At 43.2% G+C, this 22,664-nt stretch overlaps 1 protein-coding gene across 6 annotated transcripts in view; it reads left to right on the top strand.

The window, feature by feature from the left end:
• The window catches only part of SEMA5A (semaphorin 5A), a 477,874-nt gene that overhangs the window by 353,769 nt on the left and 101,441 nt on the right, over window positions 1–22,664 (top strand). For all 6 annotated transcript variants that reach the window (XM_079918531.1, XM_079918532.1, XM_079918535.1 and 3 more), the window contains one exon: window positions 21,564–21,771. In XM_079918531.1, coding sequence (XP_079774657.1) covers window positions 21,564–21,771 — 208 coding nt within the window. The remainder of the gene's footprint in view (window positions 1–21,563; window positions 21,772–22,664) is intronic.

Raw genomic sequence — 22,664 nt, 5'->3', positions numbered from 1 at the left:
TTGACTGACAGTTGCCCCAGGTAGTAAAGTGTTGCAGTCTGTGGACGAAAGAAATACAAACTATCTCTCTTCACCTCATCTTTTCATATAAATCCTGCCCGATGTGCATTTTTGATATAACCTCTTTAGATGTCATGGCACGTCCTGCATCATGTTCCCAGGCCTGCTGTCCTCCTGTTTCTACAAAATTCTAGTTAGTATATCATTGTTTCTGTGTGAAATGATGTCATAACGCCAAACAGGTTTTGGCAACATCCACCCGATGTCCCAGGTTTTCTTGTTTTGTGCATTATAGATCTCCACTTCTGCAGAGAAACATTCAGACCACTTACTGTGAGGAATTTCCCTGGGGGTCCAGTTTTTAGGACTCCAAGCTTCCACTGCAAGGGGTCTGGGTTCGACCCCTGGTCGGGCAGGGAACTAAGATCCCACAAGCCATGCCGCGGTAAGGCGAGTCTAATGTAGATCACCATTGATTGGAATGCATAATTTAGAATATGTTTTTGCAGATACTTTTATCCTGGAAATTCAGTTATGAGAAGACTCACTTGTCTGCCAATGTGATGATGAACCTGCAAGTGTTATTATAAAAGAACTTTTCTAGTTGATCTTAAAAACCAACATCTCCATAGGTAATAAATCTCCCAATTAAATGGCTACTTCATCCTCATTCATTTCATCGTCTGGGACAAAACACATTAAATACATTGTACAATTATTACCAACACTTGTTAACTACTTCTCTTCATACGAAACTTGTTAAAAGGGATTTTATCTAAATATATATATATATATATATATATATATATATATATATGTAATCTTAGCAGTTTAACAAAACTTACGTATATTATCTTGCAGCTTCTGTGGGTCAGAAGCCTGGACTTAGCTGGGTTATCTGCTCAGGGTCTCACCAGGCTGCAGTTGAGATGTTAGGTAGGACTGCAGTCTCATCTGAAGGCTGGACTGGTGAAGAATCCACATGCAAGCTCATTCAGGCTGTTGGCAGAGTTCATGTCCTCGTGGCTGTGTAACTGAGGGGCCCAGGATTTTGCTGGCTCTTGGTAGAGGCCACTCTCATGTCCTACAGGCTGCCTGAAGCTCCTTCCCAGCCAGGCTTCTCTGTCAAGGCTGCAAAGAGCCTTTCTTCTCAGGGAAGGTCCTGCCCCTCTTTGAAGACCTTTCGCCTGATCAAGTCGGGCCCACAAAGGATAATCCCACTGTAGCTCAAAATCAACTCATTTAGGATCTTAATGACACCCGCAGAATCCCTTCACTGTTGCCACATAATGTCACCTAATCACAGGAGTGACATACCATCATCACAGGTTGGGCCACTCAGGAAGAAGGTGTACATATGTGTGTGTGTGTATATATATACACACACACACACACACACACACACACACACACACACACACCCATGTAATTGTGGAGCCACTCTAGAAATTTGCTACTACAGGAAGTCTCTTGAAACACCTACCCCATACCTGCTACCCACTCCCACCAAACAAACAAACCAACAAAAGAGCTCCTAAATATAAGTTTGCTTGTGAAAGTTTCAAATTAAATATAAAATGTTTCTCCTTGGGGCAAACATCTACACTTTGAATTACTAGGGCTGTTCATATGTAAAGGGAAAAAAACATCTCTTGCTCTAGTTTGAGCTGCCTAGTTGCATCAATTATTTGTTCTGTGCCTGGTCATCTAGACCCGGCTGAAGTGCTCATGGCAGAATGAAGTCATTTTTCATTGGCTCCGGCGCTCCATGAGCTAATGTCTGCACTGGAAAAAAAAAATCAATAATGTAGAAGTGAAAGGCAGGGGGGAAATGCCATATATTCTATGGCATTTAACAGATAATTCCCTCACAAGCCAAAAACAAAAAAACAAATGAAATATCTTACAACATTAAAAATGTAAGGGCCATCACCATGTCTGCCTTCTCTCTCTCTTCCTTCCTTTCTTTGTACTGTGACCTTGAGGCGTGGGCCTCTCCTGACTATAGAGATAAACACACACCCTGTCAGGAGAATCCTTCTGACACCGCCCTACAGGCGGGGAGGCGACTGCCTATCTCCCCCAGGTAGTGCTGCCTCTCTGACACCCAGTTATTCCAGGACTACTGGGGAACTCTCAGGATTCCCACAAGAAGAGCCTGTCGGACGCTTGAGGTTGACATGGACCTCTGTGAACACACAGGATCAAGTTGCAGTTTTGTGATTCCTTTGGGAATGCAAGGAAGAGACTCTTAGGACTCTCCCACCCCTCCACATTGCTGGTGAGCATTAAAGTAATCTGTGAAATTGCCGTCAACTGGCCCACCACTATCGTTCTCTAAGCTGTTAAATCAGAAAGCGACATTTCTTAGTACCATAAAGTCTGGAATGATTTGATTCTGTTTATGATGTGTTAACAAATTGAATCTTTGCACTAGGAAAACTCGGCCAGAGTGCTGGCCCCTCTCACTTTTTGAAAGGAACATGGTCTTCAGAGTAAATCATTCTAAAATGATTCCGTCTGACATGCAGGAGGACATGGTAATGGAAGCTTTGCAAAGGTGTCGGGTTGCTTGGGCCAAAGTGGACCCACATCTGATCACGGCAGCAAATTACGTGTAGGATTGTTTACACCTTGGCTTTGACCATCTACCTTTTTCATTCGTCTAAGCACTTTCTACCTTCCTTACTGGCTTGTATATATATGACCCTTGCCTAACAATGATGACCAAGCATTACTAAGCAGATTTAGGCCATGGCCTCCAGGTAATTAAATTCTAAAGCAGACAGCAGTGCACACAGAAGGACCAGGAACGAATAAGTGCAGTCTCCACCGAAAGATGAAATATCATTAGCAATGACGTTATATACAGGCTTTCTTCCAGAAGTTGTTACACAGGAGAGTGACTGGAAGAAAAAAACACCCCATCATTTCTTTGCAGAGGAGATGTGGGTAGAGAAATCCCTTAGTGCAAAAAGGAAGAGATTTGACAGACCTAGGAGTAAGAGAGCACTAAGGTACAGGGGGCGAGGTATACCTGCTAATATTATAGTTCCCACCTGGAGCCCATTAAAGGAAGTGGTAAATTAACCCAGGTGGAAGGAATTCATCCTCCCACTAGGATGCCTGCAGCAAACTGGGATTGGTGCAAACAGTTGATGGTGGTGTGATTATTGACAGTGCAGGTTTGCAAACAAACCTGTGTGGGTGTGGGAAGCGGTATTTGTCATTCGCAGAGATGTCAACATCAGAATTTCTTTTCATTTATTTCTTGCAAAAAAATTGGATAATCCCACGGTGCTATTAAAAAGCTGTCCAATTATTTGTTTATAATATTTTCATCCCCCTTTCCTCTTTGAAATATTGAAGTGGCCAAATCGATGTTTCTTAAGTAGGGTATTTTATGGTCTTTAAACAGAATTGTCTTTCCAGAAAGATGCTGCAGAGGTTCTTATCAAGGAACCATACAATTCGTATAGTGTTAAGAATGGAATAATTTTTAAGCCAATGTCCCTAGGGGCAAATGCTCTTCCTACTTGGTCTTATCTGACTTACCTGTTGGATAAGTAAGTATTTCCTTAGAGAAGCTGAGGACGTGACTTTTGCTAATGAGACCTTGTAAAGAATCAAGGCAGCCCAAACCTAACCAACTCCTAAAGTCAAGAATATCAGAAATTATAATTATGTACGAAGTTACTCTTGTAGACCAAAGAAAAGTGAACATGAAGGAAAAAAGTACCTTCCCCCGCTGTGCATTGGCTGATAGTAAATGCTAAATCAATGCTGAATAAATGGGTAGATGTCCATCTGGCCATCCAGCCATCCTTCCAGTCACCAAGCTCCATTGTCATTGTGTTAACTAAGCCCAAATATGAAAGAAAGAAGAAAAAACACTCTGAGCTTTTTAACCATTTAAGAGCATTTAATGCAAATTAACTTTTTGACCAAGTGAATAATTATCATCACTTTTTTAATTTCTGAAGGCTACAAAAGCTTAACTCTGTTTGAAATTTTTAAGGCATTTTGAGATTAAAACAATGTTCAGAGGGCAGTTCTTGTTATCTACTTTTAGTCTAATGTTGCCCTCCAACTGAGTATAATGAAACTGATTAAATATGTAAGTTTTTCTATTTGAGGAATTAAACTTGAGTGGAGAGAAAGGAAAAGAAAATTTGCTCAAGATAGGTGTTTTTTTTCTTTAACTAGAAAATATGTGTTAAGCATTGTTATCATGTGAGGCTAAAATATTGAGAATTATCTATAATGAGTAAAAGTTGCTTACAATGATCCTGAGCTAAGACCAGTAGAAGTTGGTCTTCACACCCCCAGAACAGATATGAGGTTTTCATGCCCTCAATTTTCATGTATTTGTGTTAATGATACAAATTTCAATAATTGTCTAAATATTCAAAATCTGTTAAAAAACGAAATCCTTACCTGTAGTATTGGAAGTGATCTCAAAGATTATCAGCGTAGGCATTGAATGTAGGCCCTCACTGGTATAATCAATTAATTTTAAAAATCTGATCTTGACCATAGCAAAGGAACACTGGTTCAAAGTGAAAGATAGCCCCATTGGCAGAGACCTTGACTTGTCCTTGGTAAACTGGGTCTTTAAAAGGCAGTCTTCACAATGCACTGTTGCTCTTTGAGTTAAACTTTAATTTTCTGTTTTAAATTAGAAATTGTATTGCTTACATAATGTTGGCTCTTTTTTTTTTTTTTTTTTTTATTGTGGGCAGCATTAATTTCTCTCTGCATGGACTGGATAAGAGCCAGTTGTCCTGGTCTTCACTGAATTGCTGACCTGTGATGATTCACCTGCAGCTTGTCTTCAGGACCCTCTAACTTTCAAAGCCGGGGTTCCTTAACCTGTACCTCTGGGTTACTCAGATTCTGGGGCCTTCCTGCCTTGAGCACCAGGTGTGCCAGGAACACGAGGGCCCGAGCCCAGTGCCAGGTCTTCTTTCCCTGGCTGGGCTGTGACCCCTCACCCAGTTTTAGTGACTGGGCCTTTGACATCTTATCTTGTGACCTGTGATCCAGTTTTCTCTACAGTGTCTGAGTTGCATCCCGTCTTCTCTGATATGTTCTCATCCCAGGAATCAGAGGGCCATTCCTGTGCCCTGTGGTTGGTGCCCACTCCCTCCTGCTCCAGACACTGACCTGTTCCCCCCTGGTCCTCTCTCTCTTGGTGTCTGATTGGGACCCTCACCTTGGCCTTCATGGTTGGAGGATGTACAGCTGGTGTTGGGACCACACTGGCCCTCAGCCACTTGAATCCTAGTTCGGGGAATTTTGTTAGGACTCCTAATTTGTCTTCTGCCTGAGTAAGAACTGGACTGGGATGCCACGTGGGTCACAAATCGGCACCCACAGAAATTTCGGGAGCCGCATCGGAAAGTCAGCACTGAAGCCAGCAGGCCAGAGCCCCAGAATCTGCGTCGTTAGTGTGCGGCATGTTTAGTGGCTGAATACCCCAGCTTTTCATCTCAGGTAACGAGTCACAATGCAAGCCTATTCCCCCCACCACAGACATTTAATGACACGCATCATGCCCGCCCAGTGGAGACCAGCTGGGACTTACCTGCCCCTTGAATAGTTGGTTCCTTATTTCAGACTCCCAATGTCATGGCCTTGGAAGTCCTCCACTCTCCCCACAATTTCTGTTTATTAATTTTGAGCTTATGCTCACGAAGTCCTGTGCACTCTCAGGCAGACTGTGTTTCTCACGCTGTCAGACACAAAGTCGTCTCCTTCTCCAGATTGTGTTTGAAAAGAACAAGACACAGCAAGTATTGTGTGAGTTTAGAAGACGCCATGAAGGTTCCATGGTCACCGGGAAGGTTTATTGGCAGTTTGCCGCCATCTCCCTACCTTCTCTCTCCCACCCCTTTATCTTTTCACCCTTTCTCAATAGGCTCCCAATGAAAATTCTACCCATATCTCATCTGGAGCCTTTCTTCCTTGACACCTCTCCCCATATCCGGTGCAGAGGGCAGATAAAAGGGAAGCGTGTCGGCTCCCATCTCAAGCTCTGTTCAGGACACGCTCCAGGGAATACCTGCCTCCATCCCAGAGGAATATTAGGGAATAGAAGTGTGTGCACCTTATTACATACTTATAATGCCTTTTTGTGTTTGTGTGTGGTACGCGGGCCTCTCACTGTTGTGGCCTCTCCTGTTGCGGAGCACAGGCTCCGGACGCGCAGGCTCAGCTGCCATGGCTCACGGGCCCAGCCGCTCGGCGGAATGTGGGATCTTCCCGGACCAGGGCCTGAACCCGTGTCCCCTACATCGGCAGGCGGACTCAACCACTGCGCCACCAGGGAAGCCCTGCCTTTTGTTTTTAATACTAACTTCTATTGTAATATATTTGCATCTAAATTATCTTCCTATGGTGTAAGCATGTGTGTGTGTGTGTGTGTGTGTGTGTGTGTGTGTGTGTGTGTGTGTATGTCTTGAGGGGGGTGTATAGCACATGGTATAAGAGATAGGTGTGTTCGTCCACCTAAGAAGCCAAGTTTGCAAAGGTCAAGAATTTCATTCTATATAGTAGTTTTCCATTTTTAAGAAGTTTTTTTGGGGGGAAATTATAGACTACTATTTTAGATATATGTTTTATGTATAAGGAGTAATAACATGGGCACACCAATTTACCCACCAGCCAAATCACACAGTAGAGCTCACAGGTGTTCTAAAGGCCCCCCTTTTCACCACCACCCCAAACCCATGCCCTCTTTCCAAAGTATTCACTACCCTGAATTTTGTTTTTATTATTTCCTTGCTTTCTTTTATAATGTCACCATATTTTATTCCCTAGATGGCATAGCTTAATTTTATATGCTTTTGAACTTTAGGTAAATGGGTCTATGCATATTCTCTTAAGATTCTCTTTTTAAAATTTTGTTCAACAGTTTTTAAATTAACGATTCATCCATGTTCATGCACACAACTGAAGTCCCTTCATCTTTGCCACTATATACGTTTTTTCATCATCTGCCTGAATTTAAGGTAATCTTGTTGACTGGCCTTTGGGGGATTTCTGGTCTTTTGCTGTTGTAAGTGGTGCTGCTACATCTGCCCCTGCATCCCTGTGCACATCCCCTGGAGCCTGTACCAAGAACTGTGTCCAGGACAGGGCTTCCCAATCATGGCAACCATAGAAAATGACATTCTGTATACGGCACATTGGAAAAATCAAGGTTACTTGCTACCATGGGCACCAACCCAGCGGGGCAGAGCTGCCCACACTGCCTCAGGAGTGGAGGAGGTCTATATCATGGTATATGTGTAACCTAGTCATGGCCCATGGGCTGGGAAGCTGAAGGTGCTGATTCACAGGGTACTGGAATCTTCAATTCTGCTACACTATTCCAAATTGCTTGCCAAAGTGTTTTGCAGAGCTCAGAGCTTCATTACACTTGATCCAGTTTGTGGCATTGCACAAACACATGTAAACTGGACTGTTCCGCAGTGTTCATTCTCTGGCTCCAACCCAATGCATCACCCTTCTAAGGAACATTTAATCCTACACGTCTGTGAGCCACGGTCCCCAGTCTTCCCCACTTTGGTCAGGACACCCTCCCTCCTCGACCTGCCCTCATTTCCTTCTCTGCTGGGTGAATGCACATTCATCTTTCAAGGTCCAGTTGAAAAGTGTAGCCTTTCCCTTCTCCATCCTCTCCTCAAAGACTGGTTAAGGGTTTCTCCCTCTAGATCCCAGAGACACAGAGACTTGGGAACAATGACCTGGCTTGAGAGGGTCAGAAACACCCCACAGAGGAGAGGGGGAACTGGCCCTTGGAAGGTGGGAGAAGGTTTGGACAGACCTTCCTGGGAGAAGGCACGGGATGTGGAAAACCTGCAGATATAGAAAGGCATAGAGTGTTCTGAAAGGCGGAAGTGTTCTAAAAGGCTGGCATTGTGGATAGAGAGACAGAAGGTGAAGCTAAAATGTGGGATGTGTCAGATTGAAAATTTTATCCTAACAAATGGAAAGGGATTTCAGATGCATGAACAGATTTGAGCCAAAGGGGAGACACAGCTCAGTTTTGGGATATGCTGAGTTCCAGTTTCCTGTGGTAGGTCTGACAGTCGGTTGGAACTTCTTCTTTGAGGCCAAAGAGAAAGGTTTGGATCAGTAACAGAGACCTCAGATTGGCTTTGAAACTATAGAAGTGGGTGAGATCATGCCTGAAGAAAGCATGTGAAAATCTAGCTCCCAAATAGCTTGGAAATACCATATGCTAACACTTATATATGGAATCTAAAAAAAAAAAAAAAAGGTTCTGATGAACCTAGAGGCAGGACAGGAATAAAGATGAAGATGTAGAAAATGGACTTGAGGACACGGGGAGGGGGAAGGGGAAGCTGGCACGAAGTGAGAGAGTAGCATTGACATATATACACAACCGAATGTAAAATAGATGGCTAGTGGGAAGCAGCCGCATAGCACAGGGAGATCAGCTCCGTGCTTTGTGTCCACCTAGGGTGTGGGAGAGGGACGATGGGAGGGAGACGCAAGAGGGAGGGGATATGGGGATATATGTATACATATAGCTGATTCACTTTGTTATACAGCAGAAACTAACACACTATTGTAAAGCAATTATACTCCAATAAAGATGTTAAAAAAATAGCTTGGAATCTCAGCCACTAGTTCATAATTAGTGTAATGTAATGATTCAGGAAAATGACAAAATAATTTTCTCATTCCGTTGAGTAGAGAGCTCTCTTTTCTCTTCCAAATTAATGATGCAAAATTACAAAAGTTCTTTGCATAGATTTTTCTCAGCCATCGCAGTCCACACCTAATGGGACCAGGCACAGTATAAATTTTACCCCTGGGGTGAGAGGGTAATTTAGACTCTGTGTTCCTGCCTGGTGACTGTCAGAGAAGGGCTGCCGACTTTGCCAACTGGGTCGTTGTTTTGTAATTTAGATAGAGTAAATCTAAGGTAAGTTATTACCTTCTAGAAACTTGAATTGTCTCCTTAACAGAATGATGAGAGTTAGAACTAAGCTCTGGGGTTAGAGGAGAGCTTAGAAAAGATACCCAGAGGACTCTTTTAGTTGCACTCTCATTTTAAGTGGAATATGTTTTTTATTCACAGAAAACTCCACTGGTAAATTTCCTAAAAGCACCAGCTTATGATTTGGAGTACTTAAAGGAGTGTTTTGTTTCATTTTGTTTCTCAGTAAGGCAGTAGAGCTATCATCCACCCCTCTGCTTTATGTGCGGCCAGTACTGACAGAGGCAGGGAGCTTGCTCATTTTAGACAAAACTTGGGTAAGGATTATAATCTATAAGCTAAACATAGCAATAAAATAATAATACTGAATTCTCAGGTAACGCATCCTGCGTGCCAGGCACTGTCCAGGCCTTCTGCATAGATAAGCTCACTGCATGGCCCCTGGCCTGTGAGCTGGACCCCAGTGTGAAGGAGACACAGATGTGAGTGACCTGGAGACAGGAGTCTAACCTGGATCATCGGGCTCCAGGGTCCTCACACGGAACCATGTGCTCTGCTTGAGCACCTACTGTGTGTCAGGCACAGACACCAGTGAGATCACAGTGAATAAGACAGGCTAGGGCCCCCAGCACCTGACTACCTGGAATTTATATGCCGAGGGTAAGGATGCAGGAATATGGTTTAAAAATAATATTTTGGGATAAAAGAATGTTGCATATAATTTATGACTAGGATGTTTAAGCTGGCTAACATATCTGTTTTTGAGAAAAAATAAGCCATTAGTTGAATCTGATAAAGTGAGTTAATTAAAATCTCCTTTTCAGGCATACACTAGCCAAGAAGGCTTGTTTTCTTCTTTTAATTCCCTTTTACTATATAAATGCGATACTGAGCTCCCAGTGCCAAGACCAATTTAATTCATTTGCTCAATTATGGGTTAAAAGAAAGAACTTTTGACACATATTAGCTGTCTGCTACTTTGGAGTCACAACTGGCTGAATTGATGAACTTTTCTAATGATCTGTTGCTATGGTAACATGCTGCCCGGTGAGTGGAAGAGGGCATTTCATCATTACCTCACTGATAATGCTCAGAACAGTAACAGATGCAAATACAAAGTGCTTCCTTTTACTCTGCAGTAACTCTGGGTCAATGAGACAAACACGAAAAATGTCTCTTGGATACAACAGCAGAGAATCAAATAGAGTCAAATGCACAATTGGAAATAAGGTAATTCAGCTTCCCTGATTAGTGGCCTTGGTGTCGGCAGTGAATCTCCAGCCCTGTCACAGGCAACCATGGTCAGAACTGCCTGTCCCGTTCACAGATTTAATTTCTGTACTGGATTCAGCACATGGCAAGTTGAATAATAAACATCCCTTTAAAATACAACAGAACTTAGAAACGTAGTAAGAGGAGAACAGAGTCAAGATAAAAGATTTAACCGTCCAGGGCTTTGCAATAATCCTTCATTTTTATATCACATTTCCCTGAACTAGCCCTCTCTTTGTTTCATGGTGTGACTTTTCCCTCTCTTAAAACAAAAATTTTCTATGTATCCAGTATGTTACAGCTCTACCCTCTTAAGTGTTTTATTGCACCTTAGAGGAAATATATATTTATTCCAAAGTGTTTTGGAGGTGCTTCGGGCTGCTATACTCAAGAAGAATTGATTTCTCGGCCTTTTTTCATTGTTCAGGGTTCTCAAGTTCATTAGAGTTGATGCCGCTATACACGTAGGACCATAGGACATGATGAGTTTTTTCTTTTAGTATTGTTTCATTGTTGAAGCTTTAATGAATTGCAGAAGGCTGTCTGATCGTATACAATTATGAAAAATCAAAAAATATTATTGTTATTTATAGCAGTAGTAAATGTTATATTGAGCTGATCATATTTCTTTTCCTTCCCTCTCCTTCTCCCTCCTTCCTTTCTGCCTTCCCTCTTTCCAAAAAAAAAATATTTTCATGAACCCTCAAAATTTCGGTGAAACTAAAATTCTAGACATCCTCCAAAAAGAAATTCATTATAACAAATGACCTTTCCCTCAAATACTGGAAAGCTCATTCCTGAGCACTCATTTAGTTCTAATTGTCCCCCAAAGATCACCAGGGTTGTTAGCATAAAGGTTGTGAGCAAGGCTTCAGCTATTTGAATTATTTTATGATGTTTATCAAAATGCATCAGTTTTCTACAATACTACGTGTTCTGTATCATCTCCTGCTGCATTTCTAGCCCAGGATCATATGTATAGGGGATTAAGTGAAATACATGACAATATTTGATAATACCAGGCTGTTACTAAGATGAATCTTATGTTGCAATCATACAAGGAAAAAAGAAAAATGTCTAATATAGTTTATAATGCCTTTGCATTAGAATTTGAGTCATAATATCTTAGGGAAATGTGGAAAAATAATTTGCAGTCCAGTTTTGAAATTGCTTTGAGCAAATTATCTGGGTGACAAGATCTTCTTACTCTTGACATGGAGTCCCTCTGATAGCCTGCTCAGGCTGCCTTAACAAAGATAACAGAGTACTGCAGATTGGGTGGGTTAAACAACAGAAGTTGATTGCTCACCGTTCTGGAGGCTAGAAGTTCGGGATCAAGGTGTTGGCAGGGTCTATTTCTTCTGAGACCTCTCCCCTTGGCTTGCAGACAGGCATCTTCCAGACGTATCCTCACATGTTGGGTGCACAAGTCTATGTCTTAATTTCCTCTTCTTACGAGGACACCAGTCGCATTAGATTAGGAACCACCCACATGACTTCATTTTACCTTAATTACCTCTTTAAGGGCCCTATCTCCAAATACAGTCACGTTCTGAGGTATTATGAATTAAAACTTAAACATAAGAATTTTGATGGGGTACAATCCAGCCCATAATAATCCATATTTTATTATAAGGTATATTTCACACCAAATGAGAGATTGCTATATTTGAACATCCCTATCAAGAGGCAGAATAGAATCATGCTTAAACTATTGAATCCATGTTAATTAGCAAACTGATCGCTGAAAGTTAGAGAAAGACCAGCTATTTTCCCCCAAAGTCAAAAATATAGTGAATTTTCAACCACTAATAACTGAATTACATCCATTAGAGTTTATATTACATACAGTTTACATCACATAAAGCAATTAGTGGTTAGAGAGTCATTTTTATTGTAAAAGTTTTTTGTTTAAACCAATCTTTTGTCACCTTAAATCCTCCTTTTTAAAAAAAAATAACTGAACTAGAATATTCTAGGCATTTTTCATCCATTTATTCTCATGTTTGCTTCCTGAACTTGAGGAGATGAGAGTCCCTAGCCTGGTAGAGAAGTCAGGTCTGTCCTGGCACCACTTATATATTAGTTACGTGTGTAGGGAATTCTGGGATAAGATAAGCGTGTCTGTAAATCATAGCTTAATCTTTGTCTTGAATAACCACTACTGCTTAATACACTGTCTGATAAGACCACCTGATCTTTTAAGAAACTTATCAGCCATACTATTACTGATGCACCATTATAAGGATTGTATATTATACTTTCCATATTTTCAAAACAAAAATACCTTCAAAAATTTAGAAACCCGCTCTTGATTGATATGCAGAGGACCTACATTTTGGCCCAAATCGTCTGATCTTTGGAACTCAACGTTTCTGGGCTTTGCTTTCCTCACCTGCAAAATTCAAAATATTGTTGTAGGTTCCTTCCAACTCTAATGTCCTACGACTGTTTGAAATTTTAGTTTAGAAATCGTAATGATGGTAGATGATTTGCAATTAGAGTACCCATACCAGTGGGATCTCTCGTATTCTCCCCCAAGGACTTATCTTGGATTCTGAAAATTGACTGAATTAGGAAAATAAAAGTGGTCTGTAGTTTTCTATTTGTACATCAAGTTTACATCTATGCTTCTCTTTCCTTGTTAGCTTAATTTTGGTATAAATACATCAGTTTTTTTTTTTTTTTTTTTCTTGTTTGCACTGGCTTTCATATGTTGATTATCCAGGCTGTGAACGATGAACAGTCTCCTCGCCCTCACCAGTTCTGTTTGGGAGGGCAGTCAGGGTCATTGGTTTTCTCAGAAAAGTGATACGGAAGCTCTACTCCAAAAGAGTGGGGACAAGCTTAACCTCTAATTAAAGGAAAACTCTACAAAGAAAATGAACAGAAACAGAAAGAATCTTCTTTAGTGGTTGTGCTTACTTTGTGGCAGTCCATAAGGTTCTGATATAAGCTGACAGTAATTGCATTCACTCTCACAGGACATCTGTCATTTGCCTGTGGGCAGATTACCAGCGGCTGACACAGGTGGCCAGGTGAGGGGTTAGGGGCCAGGTTCTAATATCAGGGCTATACTCACTGGCTGGACACCATGAGCCTTTAGTTAACCTTTGAGGACCTGCATCACCTTACCTGCAGTAGGATCTCTAGTGCAAGCGTTCTCAAACATTTGTGGAGATGGAACCTTTTGTTCAGTTATTCTCAGCCCTTCCTGCTGGAACCCTTTCTTCAGTGGAAATCATATGGCAAGGCTAAATATGTGAAATGAAGCTTGCCATGTTGTGGGTTATGAAGCTGTTGCCCGTTTTGGGCAGTGGTGGGCACCTGGCTCTTCAGGGCAGTACTGGGCCACCTCTCTACATCTCTAAGCTGTCCAATACCATAGCCATAACCTGATGTGACTGCTGCACACCCGAAACGTGGGTAATCTGAACCCTCATTTCAAAGACTTAGTAGAAAAAAAAATGCAAAATAGCTCAATCATTTTATATTGATTACGTATTGGAAGATTGTACACTATTTTGGATACATCAGGTTAAATAAAAACTTGTAATTAAATTTAGTTCACCTGCTCTTTTTTTTTTCTTTTTTAAATGTGGCTGCTAGAAAAATTTTCAATTACTCGCATGGATGGTGCTACAGTTCCGTTGGATGACGCCGGTCTAGACTCACTCTGTGGGCTCTCACCTCCAGCCATCAGTGCTCGAAAGTTTTGTGGGGAGTCTAGTCATTGTTGCTTCCTCAGGTCCCATGTGCAAGTCGCTCTGTTCCCATGAAATGCGTTAGGAATGTGTCCGGGCAGCTTTCTTTACTACCACACTTTGCTCTAAGAACATTTTTTCATTGAAACCAAAATATATTTTTTTCTGCAGAAAAACATACATTTTTGTTTGTTTGGTTTTGTTCTCTTTTTTAAAATTTATTTATTTATTTATTTATGTTGGCTGCATTGGGTCTTCGTTGCTGTGTGCGGGCTTTCTCTAGTTGCGGCAAGTGTGCTTCTCATTAAGGTGGCTTCTCTCTTTTTTTTGTTTTTAACATCTTTGTTGGAGTATAATTGCTTTACAATAGTGTGTTAGTTTCTGCTTTATAACAAAGTGAATCAGTTATACATATACATATGTCCCCATATCTCTTCCCTCTTGCGTCTCCTTCCCACCCTCCCTATCCCACCCCTCTAGGTGGTCACAGAGCACCGAGCTGATCTCCCTGTGCTATGCGGCTGCTTCCCACTAGCTATCTATTTCACATTTGGTAGTGTATATATGTCCATGAGGTGACTTCTCTTGTTGCAGAGCACGGGCTCTAGACGCACGGGCTTCAGTAGTTGTGGCTCGCGGGCTCTAGAGCACAGGCTCAGTAGTTGTGGCACAAGGGCTTAGCTGCTCCGTGGCCTGTGGGATCTTCCTGGACCAGGGCTCGAACCCACGTCCCCTGCATTGGCAGGTGGATTCTTAACCACTGCACCACCAGGGAAGCCCTGGTTTTGTTCTCATTTTACTTACTCTTCCCCTAAGGTGCTTGGTAGCTCATTAGCTATAGGACGTGCACATATTTTGCTGTGGGTTGGAGGTCGTGGAGCAAACTTCAGTGTTTCATGGATCGTTTCTTGTGGTTGGAATTTTGGGGGGGATTTCTTCATGTCCTTTTCAAGTAACCCTCCAGTCTTCTGATAAGTTTTATGTAAATATTTCTTCCCCAGAAATCACTTTTAAAATTGGATTTATTACTGTTTCATGTGACAATGTTCCAGCTTTACCTTAGTATACGATTTTGCTTATGACTTTTGCTTTTTCCTTTGGTCATTTTCCTAATGGCTCAGAATACTGAGGTTGAAATGAATACCTCTCTTATTACGATAATCCAATTTTGCCTCTGTGTTTTCCACCTGCCATCAGATGTGCCTCTGGTCTTCCATGACTTTATTAGTCACCAGCAAAAATCAGTATTAGGAATTGTTTGGACCTACAGTCTGATGATTTGTGCCCAGAAGAGTTCTCATATCCCTGGCAAGCACTTCAGTGAAGCCCTTCATTTGTTCAAGGTCTGGTCTGGTGACGGTGCCTTGCATGGCTGTTGTTTTGGGGGATAGTTGTCCCTTTCTCTTATTCCCAGAGATACTGCCTTTTAAGTGTACATACAACTTCTGTTCATCCAGACATGTTTGATCTGGCTCTGCATGCCTCACTCTTCAGATAGACGGTGTGAGGGAGCATGGACATCAGTCACCGTGTTTGCCTGTCTTTGCCTAGATTGTGGGAAGGAATGTGGTCCTGGTAACCAGGAGGCCCCGGTGCTTTCTGAAGCAGCTGCTGACCGTGTTTGTCCTCCACGTGGGCAGCTTCCGATGGATCAGGATGTTGCCTTCCTTCTAACTACCTCCCAACTGGCTACGTTTCATGACTTCCAGAAGATTTCATGGAATAAAAAGAGTATGCAAACAATCTAAATATAACTACCGGGCTTCCCTGGTGGCGCAGTGGTTGAGAGTCCGCCTGCCGATGAAGGGGACACGGGTTCGTGCCCCGGTCCGGGAAGATCCCACATGCCGCGGAGCGGGTGAGCCCGTGAGCCATGGCCTCTGAGCCTGCGCGTCCGGAGCCTGTGCTCCGCAACGGGAGAGGCCACAACAGTGAGAGGCCCGCGTACCGCAAAAAAAAAATAATAATAAAATATAAAAATAAATATAACTACCCTTTCCTAGGTATCACACTGGCTTTTTAATTAATGCTTATTTGGGGTCCATTGTTACTTTCTCTTGTTCATTAGCATTGACGTGAACCTCCATTTCATGTCTGACTCCCTTACGGGATTTTAAAAGTACAGTTCATAGGAAATCTATATCAGATCTTCTACTCTCTGACACTCAGTTTTCTCATCTGTAAAGTGGGAATACTCATGCATATGTTTGTCACATCCTCACCAGCTTGCTGAGATGATTGCATGAGATGTGGATATAATAAGGCTGCCAGATTTAACAAATAAAAATATAGGATGCCTACTTTAATTTGAATTTCAGGTAAACCATGAATAATATTGAATTGGGTGTACTAATACTAAAAAAATTAATGGTTTATCTATTTAAGTGGGCATGCTTTACTGAATCTGCCCACCCCCTAAAGTATAAGCCTGCTTCCTGTTCTGCTGAAATTAGGCAAATATGAGTTCTTCAGCACAGTATTTACATTTTCATATACTTACAACTATTCATGTCTTTCAAATGACAACCATACTATATCAGCTGTCATCGGCCTGAAAATGAAAAATCTTGCAGTAGCTCTCTTTCACGAGTACCTGTGGTTTTCAATTTTAGAGATAAACTACAAATATCTGACCCTCAAATGTATGTCCATAACGTAATTAGTATTTCACATTCTCACAAAAGGTGAATATTATGAGAATTTGGGCCAGGGCGGTGCCAACCCCGTGGTCTTGCTGTCAGCTCCGATTCTGCACTTCCAGAAGCTCGCTCTCCTTCTCTCTCCTTGGGGAAGTGATCTGCAATTGACAGGAAATGCCAATTTTCTCTTTCCTTTCTGATCTCAAAATTTTACAGACTGATCGAGAAGGTTTTCTGTATTTCTAGCATTGATTGTTTTCCTTCCCCTGGCTTTGATTAGAGTATTGAGTTTCAGGTGTATATGGTTTTATTTTTCTATGGCGAATTTTCAGAGCCGACATTTTCTCAGCTGAAACCAATGAAAATGATTTTCCTCATTCATATTTAGTTTATGACACTTTTAGTTGAAATATTTGGGAATTGGGGAAATACTGTTTCTTGTTTCACCTTCACACTGACTGATCTGACTGATATCGTACCTCTCATTAAACGTTGCAATGCAAAGATATTCATCAGGAGTCTTTTTAGCAAATGTACAAGTGATAATGACATTCCCATGACAGCTGCGTTCCTTCCTGCCTTCCTTCCCTCACTCGTTAGTTCAGTCTCTCATCCAGCACATAGGCCACAGTGGTGGCTGCTCTGCAGACATCAGGGGACAAAACTGATAGTGTCTGCCCTCATGGAGCTTAATAACAGCAAGTGTAGAAGCCACAAAACAACTAACTTAGTAGTTAAACTGTGGCAGATATTATAAAGCAAAGACAGCAAAACATAAGAGCACTCTGAGGGACCTCCCCAAGTCCTGCTGTTCTGTCCTCTCATAGGAAGTGGATCTTTGTGCCTCGGTCTCTTAGGAGTCAGGCTCTGACTTTCTGCCTCTAAAAGAAAAAACAAACAAACAAAAAAAGTGGCTTTGCCACATCCTTGCTCTGTTACCAAACCAAACTTGGGTCCATTTGCCCACATGCAGTAAAGCTGATTTACTGACACCAGCTTGGGCTCGGGCCTCACATGGCCCATGGGTGACTTGGTACCGTGTTGACACCTGATGCAGAGGGTCTGAGGCAGGAGAGGGGTGTGGTCGTGCACGTGTCCAGATGCTCACGCCAGAGACAGGAGCGCAGGGTGAGTGTTCTGGGGGCGTCCAGGTGAGGAAGGTTTTCTACACTAAGGTGACAGTGTGTGAACAGTGTGGCCAAGGTGCCGGCTGAGGAAGGGCAGGCGTCGAGGGAACAGAAGGAGGCTCCTGGGGTCCGGATGTGCTGACCCTGCTGCCAACAGAACGGGGAACTTCATGAGCCTCCTCGCGTGATCGAGTGGCTCAGAGTGAAGAAGACCCAGCAGAGGCGTAGATGGTGGACGAGCACCTAAGTCCACGCTGAGTACCCTTCTCTGAAATGCTAAGAAGTCCTCTAGTTTTGTTAGATCCCAGTCAACTGGAAAGTCAGATACAAGGCGTGCAGAAATACACATTGAGACGTTTTGACCAATGATGGTTAGCTCTTTTAAATCAAATGATTAAAGATCTTTGAAAATGTGTTTTTTCCCCGCACAACTGCTTAAGAATTCCAAGTGCGTATGAGCATGTTGACGTTTGAATTGTTATTGATTGGTTTCTCAGAGTAATAATCCATCAGCAAAATAAATAATAAACAGCCAGCAGTCTCTGTGCACCTGTTGAATAGGATTTAGTTCTCTCACCCATGTTTCCCATGAAAATAGCGCGGTAACCGTCAAAAGATGGCAGTTCGCCACCTGGACTCTCGCCTCTTCTGGCCCTCCTCACCTCCACCCCTGCATTGCTCTAAAATGTTCTGTTTTATCGCAAGAGTCTCTCTTTTTAAAATTTTTATTGGAGTATAGTTGATTTACAATGTTGTGTTACTTTCAGGTGTACAGCAAAGTGAATCAGTTATACATATACATATATCTGCTCTTTTGGTTTTTTTTTAGATTCTTTTCCCATATAAGCCGTTACAGAGTACTGAGTAGAGTTCCCTGTGCTCTACAGCAGGTTCTTATTAGTTATATATATATATATATATTTTTTGAGGTACGTGGGCCTCTCACTGTTGTGGCCTCTCCCGTTGCGGAGCACAGGCTCCAGACGCGCAGGCTCAGCGGCCACGGCTCACGGGCCCAGCCGCTCCGCGGCATGTGGGATCTTCCCGGACCGGGGCACGAACCCGTGTCCCCTGCATCGGCAGGCAGACTCTCAACCACTGCGCCACCAGGGAAGCCCTAGTTATCTATTTTATATAGAGTAGTGTGTTTATTCCCAAGAGTCTCTACTTAAGACTCATCAGAGCCTTGCAGCTCACCGGATGGGGACAGGCCCTGGCTCCTAACTTCTATCTCGGACCGCGTCCTATTGTTGGGATGTCCCAAAGGGCAGCAAAGGCTCCGTGCCTGTCACTGGTCCACAGGAGGCTGGCACTTCCGTCTGCCGGGGGAGACCTCCTCTCGGGGTATTGGGGCTGAGACACTACGCTGTGGTCACCTTCCCTGAAGCTGCCACCTGTTCCCATCCCTGCCGTGGTGCCGGGCTCATCTTTGATGCTTTGCCCCATGCAAGCAGGAAGACCCAAACATCACTGGGTTGAATTTCCCGCCAGCTGGAAATTGTGGTCTCCAGGTCAAAATTAGATTGACTTACACAGTAAATACATACAAATTGTTTTGCACACTTTAAGTGTGAGCAGTTGTTAAAATGCTGCCTTGCTGCGTAGACTTCCCCTGCCTCTCTCTCTCCCCCCTCCCTCTCCCCGTCTCTCCCTCTTTCTCTGTTCCCGCCCACTCCCTTGCTGTGCGTTCACAAACACACACTCTTCCCTTAAAGATGACCCAGCAATCCCACTACTGGGCATATACCTTGAGAAAACCATAATTCAAAAAGAGTCATGTACCACAATGTTCATTGCAGCTCTATTTACAATAGCCAGTACATGGAAGCAACCTAAGTGTCCATCGACAGATGAATGGATAAAGAAGATGTGGCACATATATACAATGGAATAGTACTCAGCCATAAAAAGAAACAAAATTGAGTTATTTGTAGTGAGGTGGATGGACCTAGAGTCTGTCATACAGAGTGAAATAAGTCAGAAGGAGTAAAACAAATACCGTATGCTAACACATATGTATGGAATCTAAGAAAAAAAAGGTCATGAACAACCTGGGGCAAGACAGGAATAAAGACACAGACCTATTAGAGAATGAACTTGAGGATATGGGGAGGGGGAAGGGTAAGCTGTGACAAAGTGAGAGAGTGGCATGGACATATATACACTACCAAATGTAAAATAGATAGCTAGTGGGAAGCAGCTGTATAGCACAGGGAGATCAGCTCGGTGCTTTGTGACCACCTAGAGGGGTGGGATAGGGAGGGTGGGAGGGAGGGAGATGCAAGAGGGAAGAGATATGCGAACATATGTAAATGTATAACTGATTCACTTTGTTATAAAGCAGAAACTAACACACCATTGTAAAGCAATTATACTCCAATAAAGATGTTTAAAAAAGAAGACAGGTACTATATTTTTAATCTTCCCAGTATACATAGTTATCCTGTTTGTGCTTGAATTTTCTCAAAAGTGACATGTTTAACCAGCTAACCTAAAATAAAATTAAGCAGTGGTTTACTGATACTGCACACATTAATATATGCATAATTTTATACACTGTCACATGCATAGTGCTTATAGCAGTCAGTTCATAATCAATAAATGTTCACTGGAGATGTTTCGGATATACGTTTCTTAATGAACCCAGGATAATATATATCCACCTAGGTATTTTCTCTCTAAATGTAAACATCCTTCGTCTCTAAGGACTCTCCTAGGAATGAAAAACTGTAAAGGTATTTAATGTCCAAATCTTTTGTGAGATTAGCAGATTGATCGGAAGCCTTGAAGCCAGAGGTTCTTGATTTTATTGCCTTTTTTAGATGACTTGATAGCCTCATTATCTGTGTTTACAGAATAAGAATTACAACGTTTTGAAACTCAGATCCCCATGGGTTTTATGAAGTCAGTGCCTTCAGGGTTATTTGAGGAACTTGTGGACGGCTTTCAGAAGTGCTTCTAGAGGGTTGGGTCTCATACCCTGGACTTGCATACTGGCCTTGGGGGCCTCAACACAGCACGCCAAGGACGACAGCACGTTTCAAGTCTGGGTCCCAACCCTGGGGGTTGGCTGCACCATGCCACTCCCTGGTGGAGAGGACCCTTCTCTGTGCCCATCACAGCCACTCTGGAGAGTCTTTGTGGTTCCAGGGACTCTAGGACACTTGTCCTCGGGCAGTGCTCATAGCCAAAATAAATGAGCATAAGCACGTGGTGAGCAGAAAAGCTCGAGTGGGGAGGGGACCGAGTCAGAAATGATGTTCATTAGTACAGGAGAGAAGAAGCCATGGAGCTGAGACCCAGAAGAGCATCCCGCAGAACAAGCTTGGGGGAGAAAGAGAGGAAGGAGGGGATCCAGACAGAAAGGCAGAGAAGGATGTACTTCCAGGGCAGGAGGGAAGCAGGTGGTCCTCTGCTCCCTGCATATCTGCAACTGTCCATCATGTGGGGTCTTCTGTGCTGGGGCAGCAGGGTCAGCTCCTCTGTCTCTCACTGAGAATCCAGGGATTCCTCTCACCTGATGTTCTCCAGGGGATGGTGTAAAGCTGGCTGCGTTGAGCCGCAGTGAGCTTACTGTGCTCTGGGTCTCTAGACTTGCATCGGGACCAGGCAGCTCGTAGCCGAGTGGTTCTCGTCCTTGGCTGTATGTCCGCGCTGCTGAGAGCTGGGAAAATACTGGCGCCTGGTCCCACATACAGCGGGGCTAACTGAACAGGTCCAGGGTAGGGCCCTGGCATCAGCAGATGACCCTGCGTGCAGCCAGGCTGGAGAACCCCGGTGGCTCAGCTGGCGAGTGGCTGGTGCGACCCGTTGACCTCACTTTCTTCTTTCCCTGTCGCCTCCGCAGATTACGGCACCATTAAAAAAGTGCGGGCGCCCCTGACTCAGACCTCGGGCAGCTGTTTGCTGGAAGAGATGGAGCTCTTCCCCGAGAGGCGGCCGGAGCCTATCAGAAGCCTGCAGATCCTCCACAGCCAGAGCGTCCTGTTCGTGGGTCTGCGGGAGCACGTGGCCAAGATCCCACTGAAGAGGTGCCAATTCCACCACACGCGCAGGTAGGGCAGCCCCAGGGGACCGTGTGGCGTGCTGGCGCCCCTTGTCGAGGCGCCACCAAGAGAGAGGGCACAGGAGCCCCGAGGGCTTTCAGATTTCCCGTGGTTGAATGGGATGAGGACCTCAGCATCCTTGTGAATCCTGCATCCCAGGATGCAGAGAGCTCTGATGCGAACCAGGCTGTTGTGATGACAGTTAACACATCAGTATCTGTGGGGGAGCAGCCACTGTGTAACATCTGTAAGCAGATGTCAGGATTAAAATAAAGTTTTCGGTGCGTTATAACATTCAGTGATGATGCCCATATTTGGTGTTCCTGAATTAATCTGCTACGCACACATATTTTTTTTTAACCTGGCCACTAAAGCATTTTAAACCTCACTTTCTCATCTAACACATGTGAATTGCTGTAGAATCAAATGGGAAAATATATGTAATGTAAAATGCAAATGGGCAAAATGGGTATTCTTATGTAGAAGGAAGGTTTTTATGTTTAATAAAAATCGTTCCAATATTCCTTTCTAGATGATTTTAGACAATGAGGTATATAATGTGATGCCTCCTTTGGTATCAGAGTGTCGAGAAATAAATAACCTTAGGGACCTCCCAAGTACTAATGATGCTGTTGTGACTAATAATAACAAATAGTGACATTGATTAACAGCTATCTTTTATATAACACCTTTTCCCTAAATTTAACTGATGGCTGCTTGAAATGGGTTCTGATTTGTGTTTCCTGCAGGAATAGCCTAGGGCAGGAATTATTCTAGCCCAGTTGCTGATGGTTCAGTGGGCGACAGGGAGGGTTGGGGTCTCTTTAACAGGAGTGTCACAAGTTAAATGAAGCTGGAAGGGCACCAGTCCTCCAGCTGCAGCCCAGCATGCTCTGGGGGGA

The sequence above is a fragment of the Stenella coeruleoalba genome (genome assembly GCF_951394435.1).
Source record: "Stenella coeruleoalba genome assembly, chromosome: 3".
Classification (NCBI taxonomy): Eukaryota; Metazoa; Chordata; class Mammalia; order Artiodactyla; family Delphinidae; genus Stenella; species Stenella coeruleoalba.
The sequence above is the reverse complement of the archived record's forward strand: the minus strand, read 5'-3'. Positions and strand labels throughout refer to the sequence as shown.